The sequence below is a fragment of the Geotrypetes seraphini genome, chromosome 3 (assembly GCF_902459505.1).
Source record: "Geotrypetes seraphini chromosome 3, aGeoSer1.1, whole genome shotgun sequence".
NCBI classification, from domain to species: Eukaryota; Metazoa; Chordata; class Amphibia; order Gymnophiona; family Dermophiidae; genus Geotrypetes; species Geotrypetes seraphini.
Genome location: NC_047086.1, coordinates 232,968,835 through 232,981,879, shown reverse-complemented (window position 1 = coordinate 232,981,879; position 13,045 = coordinate 232,968,835). Strand labels below are relative to the sequence as shown.

The 13,045-nt window shown below is 41.2% G+C and overlaps 1 protein-coding gene across 10 annotated transcripts in view; it reads right to left on the bottom strand.

The window, feature by feature from the left end:
• Positions 1–13,045, bottom strand: part of LAMA2 (laminin subunit alpha 2) — a 1,204,230-nt gene that overhangs the window by 251,854 nt on the left and 939,331 nt on the right. For all 10 annotated transcript variants that reach the window (XM_033936921.1, XM_033936924.1, XM_033936922.1 and 7 more), the window contains one exon: positions 6,718–6,820. In XM_033936921.1, coding sequence (XP_033792812.1) covers positions 6,718–6,820 — 103 coding nt within the window. The remainder of the gene's footprint in view (positions 1–6,717; positions 6,821–13,045) is intronic.

Sequence of the window (13,045 nt, the reverse complement as noted above, 5' to 3'; positions counted from 1 at the left end):
TTGAATGGTGAGACCTTAGCTAGAACTTCAACAGAACGAGATTTGGGAGTGATCATCAGCGCAGACATGAAAATTTCTGATCATGTGGAGAAGGCTTCATCTAAGGCAAGACAGTTGTTAGGTTGCATCTGCAGGAGTTTCGTCAGCTGGAAGCCTGAAGTCATAATGCCATTATACAGAACCATGGTGAGACCTCATTCTGGAGGCCACACTACCGAAAAGATGTGCTGAGAGTAGAGTCGGTGCAACAGATGGCCACCAGGATGGTCTCGGGGCTCAAGGATCTATCGTACGAGGAAAGGCTGAAAAATTTGCGGCTGTACTCACTCGAGGAACATAGGGAGAGAGGAGACATGATCGAGACGTTTAAGTATATTACCGGCCGTATCGATAAGGAAGAAGAGATTCTCTTTCTCAAAGGACCCTCAGCCACAAGAGGGCATCCGCTCAAGCTCAGGGGCGGGAAATTTCATGGCGATACCAGGAAATATTTCTTCACTGAGAGAGTGGTTGATCCTTGGAACGAGCTCCCGGTGCAGGTGATCGAGGCAAACAGCGTGCAAGAATTTAAGAGCAAATGGGATGCCCATGTGGGATCCCTTAGAGGGTTAAGCCAAAGGAACCTGTCACCAGGAGTGGGATTGCTAGGATAGCAGACTTGGGGGTGGGTCAGTAGAGTGGGCAGACCTGATGGGCTATGGCCCTTATCTGCCGTCATCTTCTATGTTTCTGTTTCTAACCTTGTCAAACGCCTTCTGAAAATCCAGATATACAATGTCAACCAGGTCGCCTTTGTCTACCTGTTTACTCCCTTGAAGTGCAGCAAGTTCGTCAAGCAAGATCTTCCTTTGCTGAAGCTGTGCTGGCTGGTCCTCATCAGATTGTGTCCGTCAAGGTGCTCAATGATGCGGTCCTTTATCAGCGCCTCTACTATCTTTCCCTGTACCGAAGTCAGACTCTGTAGTTTCCCGGATCACCCCTCGAACCTTTCTTAAAGATCGGCATAACATTCGCCACCTTCCAGTCTTCCGGAATCCTTCCTATTTGATCGACAGATTGGCTATTAGTTGAAGCAGTTCAGCTATATCCCCTTTCAGTTCTTTGATTATCTATGGATGGATACCATCCGGGGATTTATCATTTTTAAGCCTATCAATCTGCCTGCATACCTCTTCTAGATTGACCGTCAACCCTGTCAGTTTCCGTCTTCGTTTCCCACGTATAGCCTGTCGGCTTCTGATATATTGTGTATATCCTCTTCAGTAAACGCAGACGCAAAAAATGTGCTAAGTTTGTCAGCGATGGCTTTGTCCTCCTTTAGTAATCCCTTTATTACATGGTCATCTAACAGCCCCACCACTTCCTTCGCGGGCCGTTTCCCCGTAATATATTGCAGGAACAGCTTGAAGTTTTTTTGCTTCCTTGGCTATTTTTTCCTCGTAGTTTCTTTTGGCCCCTCTTACCGCCTTATGGCACCTGCTTTGATGCTGTCTGTGCTTTTTCTAGTTTTCGTCCATTTTTGACCTTTTCCATTTCTTGAAGTCTTCTTGTCTCTGATTGCTTCCTTCATCGCTACAGTGAGCCACGCCGGTTCCTTGTTCTTTTTCCTCTTGAATCTCTTGTCGATACGCGGTATATAAAGATTTTGTGCCTTGGTGACTGTGTCCTTAAAAAGGGACCATGCTTGTTCTAGCGTCTTTACAGTGCTTATCCTCTTCTTAATCTTCTTCCCCACCATGAGTCTCATCCCTACGTAATTCCTTTTTCGGAAGTTCAGCGCCGTGCCCGTCGTTCTGGATCGATGTTTCATTTATGGTCAAACAGATACATAGGCACTGCAGCTTCCCCTGATCACATTTCTAAGTAAAATCTCTTCCTAACTCAATAACTTTATTTCTTCTAACTCCTGGCACCACAGAGAAAGAAATGACTAAATCTCCTTTTAATAGCTGCTGTCAGGAGTTTTACTCCACAAAGCTTGTTTCAGCAGTTTTCAGTAGTAATATATGACATTTGCCTGATTAAGAGTCATTTTACAACCAGTGTAATTGACCACAAATCACAGAAATGTCATAATATAGCAAGAAAACATCCCAGACTCCAATATGGCCCTAACTTGGTTTTCTAGAAGATATATTGCTTCAGTGGTTTGCAATGTTTTATCTCTTTAATTTATATACTACCTAAAGCTTAAAGAGAGAACGCAAACCTTCTGCCTTCCTGCTATTCAGAGAGTAAGCTGCCATCGGTATTTCATTTCAATTCTTTCAATCACAACTTTAAACATGGTTCATGTGATTGGTCTCATTCTATCAATGTCACTATAGGTTTGAATCCATTTTAGATTTTTTAAATCAATGGACAGTGCTGAGAGGCATTGCACTATTTCCAGCCTAATACTCAGAACAGGTAATATTTGCACATGGAGGGCCATAATCAAAAGGAATGTATAAGTCTGATTTAGACATAGGGCGCTAGTTGCCCAAAGTTGGCAGTGGCAAAATGTTCATTCTCAAAAAGTACATCCAAAATATTTTTTTTCCCAAAAATCATCTACTTCTATGTCCAGCCATTTGATCGTCTAGACCACTGGTATGTCTATCTTTATACCACATTCTCAACCCAAAAATTGTCTAAGTCCCAAATGCCTAGAACAAGACTTTTTAGATATGGGAGGGGCCAGCAAAGTGATGGACTGGCCACCCAGACATGGCAACACAGCAATTGGGCACCTTAAAGGGCACTGCTATGAACTTAATAACACGGGTGCACAGGTCATGGTAAGCCCCCCCAAAACCCACTATACCCACCTGTCCACAACCCCAATAGCCCTTATGGCTGCAGGTGCAACCTATATGGTAGTAGAGTAGGGTTTGGGTATTTTTTGGTGGGCTCACATGTTCCACCATGAATGTAGTGGTTAAAATGGCTTAAGGGCCTGGGTCCTCCTCTCTATGGTTCACTAGACCACGCCCCCAGACTACTTAATCCACCTCTGTGTAGCTCTACTAGGCTTTCCAATGCCAAATGCTGATGTTCCGGAAGCAGGTATGTATATTTTTACTCTGAACCTTTTGGGGGTGCAATGTGGTCAGTGAGCACGGGGGGTGTATGTGGGGGGGGGGTCTACTTTGTCCCTGCAGTGGTTATCTAGTCACTTTGGATAACTTTTGGGCACTTATACCTGGTTTTAGATTGCCTAAGTCACAATGTATACGGTAAGTTCTGTCTAGGCAGCCTCGTCAAACATTTGATTATCCCTGAAGTACGACTAAGTCTAGGTCCCAAACTAGGTCCCCTAGCTTTGGAGAGTCCTTGCCACTCAGCTGTTGGGGGGGGGGGGGGAAATTCCCCTGCCGTGATTGGCTGCTGCGGTCTAGTGACCAAGATAAACGGCTGAAATGTAGGCCTGGGGTTTTTAGGCCTACATTTCAGCCACCTGTCTTGGTGTGATTCTGTAACCGGCGCCCTGGAATGATAGACAGGTGATCGGTGGCTGCTTTTAAGGTGACCACCAACTTGGGCACTGGTTACAGAATCTGGCCCTAAATGTAATATAAAATGTAAATATAAATAAATAAGAAATAAATGTTACCTACTGTAAATAAAGTAAATAATGAAAATACAGTACTCCTCCCGATATTTGTGGGGGTTCTGTTCCAGGAACCCCCACAAATATCACCTGGAGAGGCAGGAGAGGGCAGCTGGAGAGGCAGGAGAGGGCAGCTGGAGTTCCGGTGAGTGAAGGAAATCACTCACGGTATTCTCCGACCGCCTCTTTCTGCACTAAAGTCAGGCTTCACCAATCAGGAGCTGCTTTGACACAGCTCCTGATTGGTGAAGCCCAACTTTAGCACAGGAAGTCCTGGTCAGAGAATACCGTGAATGGCTGGGATCACGAACCGTGAATGACCTGGGGAACACTGTACTGTAAATTTCTGTAAATACAGAAAATAATGGTATATATTGAAGAACTAAGGCCAGTACTGGGTGTCCCATATATGGCCATTCAATTAAGAATGGGCTAGGATGTTTTAGATGAGCTGGAGTGAGCTTTGACGGGTAGAGTCTGGGTTTCTGGCCCAGAAATATCTAAGAAAAAAAACAATTTAAATTAAATGATTAAATTAAGGAGAGTGTATGCTTGGGCAGTCTGGATGGACCATTCGGGTCTTTATCTGCTATCATTTATTATTGTACTTTTGTTATCTTCTGAGAGTTTGGCTAAGTAAACATTTCACTAGCAAATACTACATTCTGCCCAGAATCACTTTGAAGACTTGCTTTCTATTGTGTATGGATTAGTTTCAGATTCCAGTGAATTGGCAGCAGTTGTCAGATTATTTTTTCTCCATAAAAGAGGATGACAATTGTGTCTCACTGGGTTTAAGGAATTGTAAGCTCTATTGATCAGGAATTGCCTCTTGAATGTTTTAATGTACAGCACTACGTACGTCTAGCAATACTATAGGAGTAAGTAACTGTAGCATGATTTCACCTTTGGCTGTCAGGACCTTCTGCTTTGAAACTGGTTTTCTACTGTTACTGCAGACACTGTTAAACAGATTGTTGATTGAGACACTGTTGCTTGCCCATTCAATCCATTCCCACTATGGGTAATAAGTCACTTAATGAAGCAGCCAGTGATTTTTTTTTTTTTTTTTTTTTTGCAAATATCAGCCTTTGGATCCATCTGTTCCTCATAATTATTGACTTCCATCCAGCTTACCAATTCTAGGAAAGGTTACAGAACAAACTTTAGTACAGCAATTACAAGATTTTTTTCTGACATTAGTATTTTGAAAGAGCACTGATATGGATTTAGGTCTATAGTGGTACAGAGCCTCTCTTGCAGTGCACATTAGATTTTTTTTTTTTTTAATAAAGGGCTGAGTTAGAATGAAGTCTGTTTTCTGGTGTTTCTTGTCATTAATGCTGCTTTTGACATTATATCACTGAACAGGGTAGCTAGTGTAGGGATTGGTAGATCTGTTTTGAAATGCTTTATTCCTTTTCTGAAAAGTGAGGGTTCATAATTGGTATCTGATTAGAAACAATTATTTTGGGGGGGGGGGGTCCTCAGGGGTCTGCCCTGTCTGTTATCCTATTTTAAAATTATTTATAACCACTAGACAAACTAATAAAAACATTTAGGGCAAGATTCAGTAAATAGGACTCAAAAAATAGCGCCAAAAATTTCCACGCAGAGCACTATTCTTTCAACGGCACTCTGAGTTGTGTTCCACTTGTAGAATGGCATTTAGAGATGAACTTTTGAGTACAAGGATTTATGTCAACTGAAACCTGGTGGAAATCCTGGTGCAGATCCCTGCTATTTATCACATTGGATTACTTAGAAAATCTTCTGATGGTTTACAAAATTCTTAAACATGGATAAACAATTTACTTAGCTCGTTATTTAATTCCATGTATTCCTACTAGATCCCTTAGCTCATTGAATCAAAATCAATTGCATGTTCCGTCATATAGAATAATCATTCATGAACATGTTTGACGATCAATGCTTTTCAGTACAAGGTCCTTCATTATGGAATTCACTTCCTATATATTAGATTACAATAATCTCTTGACAAATTCAAGACAGATTTAAAGACATTTCTATTTAACGATGCATATAGTTAAGAGCTGGAGTCCCACAGCAAGCAAGCACAAGACACTCCTCTCACTCCTTGAATAATGCCGACCACACCAGAATGTAAAGTCCCCCAAAAAAACAAAATCCAGCTTCACTTCTTCTTGAAACCAGGAAGAGGCACACACTTCAACAGGGGACAGTTGCTTTCAGAACACAGTCCAACTATGAACAGATTCTCCTTCTCCTTCATTCCAAGATGTTATTTCTAATTACCAACTTCAATTACAGTGATCATAAGGTAGACTCTGACTAACAGAAGCCAAACCTATTCAGCAGACTTTGCACCGGTCAGCTGGTGGGCTCTGACCACAAGACAAATCTCCCACCCAGATTCAGTCCTTAAATCTCCTCTGGAGTGATGTCACAAACTGAGACCACCTTTCAGCAAGACCAAGAGCTAGCTTGGCTTCTCTATAGCTTTTACAAAGGTTTATGGAAACTGCTGGGACTCCTGTTCCAGATTCCTGGCTTCTTGTCTGCAAGTCTGTGGTTCCCATGCACACCTAGGTACATGAGCCCTTTTCAAACTCCCTAGGTCACAAGTTCACACACAATAGGTGTTATCAATTTTTACATATTATTCTACTATAACTGTCAAACTGTACAGTTCTATGCGCCATACATTGGGAGGGGCCAAAGGCCCTGATAGGATCACAAAGTTGATTTTTAACCAATCAGGGCCTTTGGCCTCTCCCACTGCATCTAAAGATTCATTGGGAGGGGCCGAAGGCTCTGACTGACTCAAAATGGCGAGCCAATCAGAAACATCTAATGTTGATTTGGACATCCTTTCTAACATGCCACGCTATATGAATATATAGAATGTGCATATCCTTATTCCTTGTGAGCATAGTCTTATACGAGTCAATATTCAATCTAATCTATAACTTATCTATCAGAGAGAATCTAAACATAAAATCAGTTCTTATACTATGTTTATACTATGGCCCAGTGTGGAAAGTTTCCCTTGATAGGTTTTGCTCAAGGCTTTGGATAAAAGTACTTCACACAAGCAAAAATAGTAACAGCAACATATTCATACAAAAACCATACAAAGTTACCTTTAACATCATTGGCCAGCTTCTTGGCCTCATTCAAAACTCTGAAGCTCTTCTGAAGAGAGCTCTTAGCTCCATCTTTTAATGATCCTTGGGGACCCGTTGCCTATAAACAAAAAAAATGAAAAAGTGTAATTTAGAGATAGGGTGACTATTAGCTCCATCTCAAAAGGATCAAAATATCTGTCCTGGTTTCCCCAAACTGGAACAATCAATCAGATTAGCTGGAAAGGCAACATATACTACCATAAAGTAAACTAAACTAAACTAAAGCTTAACTTTATATACCAGGTTGTCAACCTAAGGAAGCTCGACTAGGTTTACAACAATTAGATAAAAGCTAAAGAAAGTTTACAATGATTAAATAAAAACAAAGAAAATAATAGCAAAAGTTTCAAAGATATTAGTTTTCAAAATGTTTGGCAAAAAGAAAAGTTTTTAGAAGTTTGCGGATATATTGGAAAGAAATGGGGCTCCTCAGAATTAAGGGGAATTCATTCCATAGTTGAGAAAGTTTAAAAGCCAGAGATTGAATGAAGATCTTAACTCTATAACCAACTATATGTGTTTAATTGAGAGAAGGATCATCAAAAATGAGGTGGGCATGCTAGCAGTTAGACAATAAAACAAATTATGGGGTCATTTTACTAAGCTCCATTAAAACGTGGCCTCCACTATGATTATTGCATGGGTTTTTAGCATGCTGAGGCTGGAAAATGGCCATGCGCTAATTTTCCCATTAGCGCATGAGCCCTTAACTATACCTATTTTGTAGGCGGTAAGGGCTCATGGCACTAACTACATGCTAATTGGTTAGCACACAGTGAAGTAGCTCTGCTAACCAATCAGTGCTGAGCACACCTACTCTCTACCCCCCAAACACGCCCCAAGTGCTAAACAATAAAGAAAATTTTTTTAGCGCATAGAAAGCACACGCAGATACCAAAACTACTGTGGGATGCCTGAGTGTATCCCGTAGTGGATTTTAACCTGTGGTCAGCACGCGTTAGTACATACTATAGCTGAAACTAAGCGGTGGGATGGCATGCTTTTGATCACTGAAACATGAATTTATGGCACATTGGATCTGTGAAATATGTCAGCATTTAAGTTTGATCAAGGCTCTTTTGAGATAAATGCTGTTAGTTTTACTTACAGTATGCTTTTTGAATATTGAGACATTGTAATATAAGATTTATCCACATGTTGATTTGGTATAACAAAAATTATATGAGTGGACTTATGATACCTAAGGACCTTTGTACTGACCTGGTTTTTGATGGGTTTTCTCTTAATTAAACATTCATGTTGATTATGGTATGCTGGTTTTATCCAATGGCATACATGATCCACCGATATTCTGTGGCATTTAACTGGATAATGCCACTGAATATCAGCACTAACTGGGGAATGCCATAAACGGTTCCCTAATTGCAAGCGCCTAGCAACGCCTAAGTTTGGAACCAGGGCCTATCTTTATTTTTTAATTGGCTTAATCGGTGTGATAATTGACCCTGCTGGTTTTGAGCCAATCAAAAAAAAAAAAAAAAAAAATTAATTTAACAATTTAGGAGTTTGGTACCAAACTCTTAGGACGCCTAGTGACGCCTAAGTGGAAGCGCCCTCCCACAACTAAGAACGCCTAAAGATGTCTATCTCAAACAGTAGGTGTGGTTATGGGTGGAGAAGAAGTGTGGCTGAGTTAGACATCATTAGGTATCTGATATAGGCTCTACCAAATTAGACGCTGACCTCATGGAGTAGCACCTAGTGACACCAGGAGAGTGTATGGTGCAGTGGATAGAGCTACAGCCTCAGGACCTTGAGATTGTGGGTTCAAATTCCACACTGCTCCTTTTGACTCTGGGCATTGTCCCAGGTACATTAGACAGAGTGTGAGCCCAGTAGGACAGATAGGGAAATATGCTTAAGTACCTTAGATTATAAGTTGTATATAAATACTAAAAATCAATAAACAGGTGTGATTCTATAAATGGTGCCATTGTTTTGATTGCTGAACAGGGCCTACAATGTAAGTGCTGTTTATAGAATCTGGCCCTAATTGCTAAAGTTGAAACTGGCTTTTCAGTGGGCAGTCCTAGGTGGTATCAGCCTTTAACCATCTAAATTAACTGGCCAAATAAGACCACAGAAATATCAGTTCTCTCTTTGGCCAGTTTAACATAATTAGTTAAGACTGAATACCAGAATTTTGGTCCAATATTAAATATTCAGGCATAAAGCCAGCAGCGGTGAAAAAATTGCTGACCGTCACCAGCTAAATATTTATCCCTTAAAAAAATAAGACTACTCCATCCTATACACAGAGGTAAAGCTCAGGAGCAGACAGGGATATCCACTGCTAGGCCTGACTGACCTTTAGTCTGACCCAGGAACCGCAATGCTAATTTAACTGGCCAAATAAGACCACAGAAATATCAGTTCTCTCTTTGGCCAGTTTAACATAATTAGTTAAGACTGAATACCAGAATTTTGGTCCAATATTAAATATTCAGGCATAAAGCCAGCAGCGGTGAAAAAATTGCTGACCGTCACCAGCTAAATATTTATCCCTTAAAAAAATAAGACTACTCCATCCTACACACAGAGGTAAAACTCAGGAGCAGACAGGGATATCCACTGCTAGGCCTGACTGACCTTTAGTCTGACCCAGGAACCGCAATGCTTATGTACTTATGTACTGTGAGGAGGGTGTACAAATGGGCAGAGCAGGAGTAGGGGCTCTGAGTTACACAAGTAACTTACAGACTACAGTAAGTTACATGTGCCCTTGCCACATTTAGGAACCCAGTTACGCCAGGTCAGTAATTATTACTGGTGTAACTATGCACAATTAAATGTGAGGGGTGTCAATACCAGGTTACGCAAGTATTCTGCTAAGATGCCATAAGGTATTCATAGTGCTGCATCGGGTACCTAAAAAAAAGCCATCCACTTATAGAATTGTGTTGTACAGAACATAAGAATTGCCGCTGCTGGGTCAGACCAGTGGTCCATCGTGCCCAGCAGTCCACTCACGCGGCAGCCCTTAGGTCAAAGACCAGTGTCCTATTTGAGTCTAGCCTTACCTGTGTATGTTCTGGTTCACAGGAACTTGTCTAACCTTGTCTTGAATCCCTGGAGGGTGCTTTCCCCTATAACAGCCTCTGGAAGAGCGTTCCAGATTTCTACCACTCTCTGGGTGAAGAAGAACTTCCTTACGTTTGTACAGAATCTATCCCCTTTTAACTTTAGAGAGTGCCTTCTTGTTCTCTCCACCTTGGAGAAGGTGAACAATCTCTCTTTCTCTACTAAGTCTATTCCCTTCATTATCTTGAATGTTTTGATCATGTCCCCTCTCAGTCTCCTCTTTTCAAGGGAGAAGAGGCCCAGTTTCTCTAGCCTCTCACTATACGGCAACTCCTCCACTCCCTTAACCATTTTTGTCACTCTTTTCTGGACCTTTTCGAGTAGCACTATGTCCTTTTTAATGTGAAGTGTTGGATGCAGTATTCCAGGTGGGGGCGCACCATGGCCCGGTACAGCGGCATGATAACCTTCTCCGATCTGTTTGTGATCCCCTTCTTAATCATTCCTATCATTCTGTTCCCCCTTTTCACTGCCGATGTGCATTGCAGACAGCTTCATTGACTTGTCTACAAGTACTCCCAAGTCTCTTTCCTGGGGGGTCTCTCCAAGTACCGCACCGGACATCCTGTATTCGTGTATAAGATTTTTGTTCCCGACATATCCACGTTGAACCTCATTTGCCCTTTTGCAGCCCATTCCTCTAGTGTATTTATGTCTCATTGTAGGTCTTCGCAATCCTTCTGTGTCCTCACTACTCTGAATAACTTTGTATCGGCTGCAAAATTAATCACCTCTCTTGTCGTACCAATTTCCAGGTTGTTTATAAATATGTTGAAGAGCATGGGCTTGAGCACCGAACCTTGCGGCACTCTACTCGTGATGCTTTTACAGTCTGAGTATTGTCCATTCACCCCCACTCTCTGTTTCCTATCCGCCAACCGGTTTTTAATCCACATGAATATATCACCCTCGATTCCATGCATTGTATAGTACAAATTTGTCCCTGTGTCTGCAGGAACTCAATTTCTCTGTCCCATCCCCACGAGTTTTGTTGTTATCCCTGTCCCTGCCCTATTCCTGCTAATTCTGTCTTAACCGCACAAGCCTCAAACACTTATGCATGCAGGAATGGGGAAGGGATAGGAAAAGAACTCACCGGAATGGGAAATGAGTTCCTGCAGAGATAGGGGAAAATTTGTCCCTGTGCAATTCTCTGTTGTACAGTCTCTAAAACTATGATACAGATTATATTCTTTCTTAGCAATGTTCAGCATGAGATTTCTGAATTATCGTTAAATAAAGCTCACATTGCTTTGCTTAGCAATTTCTAGCTTAAAGGCCGGATCTTGAGGAGAACAATGATAGATGCCTAATGTTCATGAAAAATGATGTTAATTTTTCAAGACATTTGTGACACTAACTCCTGAAATGTAGCTATAAGATATAAATAGACAGGTGCATATTCAGGTAACATGGAATATTTTGAGGATAAGTTTATAACACATGTCTAGGTCAATGCCTTCATAAAACCCCCTACTAGTCAATATTCAGCCCACGACGATCAGCATTTTTCTAAATACTTACCACCATGGCCAGAATTTGCACTGGATATTCAATGCTGAGCTATGTCCGGACACCAGCTTTGGATATCTGGGACTAATTATACATTTGTTGGCTGCTGGAGCTTATGCAGAAACTAGCCAATATTCATCTCGAATCCAAAAACACACAAGTGGGCCCATGCTGAATATCAGCTAGGACTTGCATAAGAGATGCAGGTGCCCTCTCCACTTCAGATTCCCCTCCCTCATAATCTGATCCTTGTCCTTCCCAAACCTGATATTATGAAAGCCCAACCAAGCCTCTCCATCACCGTAGGCCCCCCATGAGGTTGCAACAGTCATTTTGTGAAAGAAGCTGCATTGTTCCTTCCCACAGGACCACTCTAAACCACCCTAGGAAGCTAAAAGCAGGCCCTGTGTGTGTGGGGTGGGGACATAGGTGTTCTTATGGAATAGGTTCACTACCTGTGCAAACTAAGTGCCTAAATGTTGGAACCTTGTAATTGATGCCACTTCCATGTGAAGGTGGTAAACCACATTTCTTAGGAGAGCAATTAAGAAGCCAATTTCTGCAGCTTAAACTTTTGGTATTTCAAGGTATTAATGCTGTTTCAAAATCTGAAGTCTTAAGAAATCTATGAAAACTCATTTGTTTGTCAGAGCATACCTGTAGATTTGGCAGACTTTTATCTTTTTCTGTTATCTATGATTTAAGATTCGTAGAAGATTGTATGTTTGTTATGTAATGACATAGTAATAACTGGAGTTATGTATGTAAATGCTGTAGTCCGCTTAGGTTTTAAGCGGAATATTAATTTTTAAAATAAATAAATATTCTGAAATCCTGAAAAGAACTATTCCCCCTTCAAATACCCCTCTTAAATCCAGGTATAAATGAGCAATTCATAGGTTATGCATGACTCAAACCAGGCATAAATACCTGAGTGAAATTTTTTTATGCTGGAGACATAGATGGTAGAACACTGACACCACATACAAGGAGTGATCAAAAAATAAGGTGAATGCTGCTGCCAAGCACTATCCAATAGAAAGGCAGGGATCTTCAATGTGGGAAGCGGCACGTCAAATCTTAGAAATAGTGTGTGACAAGTTTCAATTTATTCAGTGTAATCAATCGGTTGTGAGCTATGGCTGAGAGAAGGTGTGTTTTAACGTGTGCTGTAAATCATGGATCACGAACAACATGAAATTGTATTTCAAACTGCAAAAAAAGTGCTGAAGAAACATACAAAATGTTAAAGTTAGTTTATGGTGATGCTGCAGTGACCATGAAGATGATTTACAAGTGGTTCGAACGATTTTGTAATGGTTGTGAATCGGCTGAAGACGAGGAGAGATCAGGATGTCCTTTAACATAAAAAAAACTAAGAGAATGCTGAAAGAGTAAGCAAAATGATTTGATCAGACAGGCGATTGACTATTAGGGAAATTTCTGAGGATCTGAACAACTCTTATGGTTCACTGAAAATATTTTAACAACAGATCTGAACATGAGGCGAATGAGTGCGACCTGAGAAATGGGCAAACTGTTTCATCCTCCATCATGACAATACTCCGTGTCACACATCGCTTCTGGTACGGCATTTCTGTCAAATAAAACCATTACAGTGTGTCCTCATCCAATTTATTCACCGGATCTGACACCATGCAACTTCTGG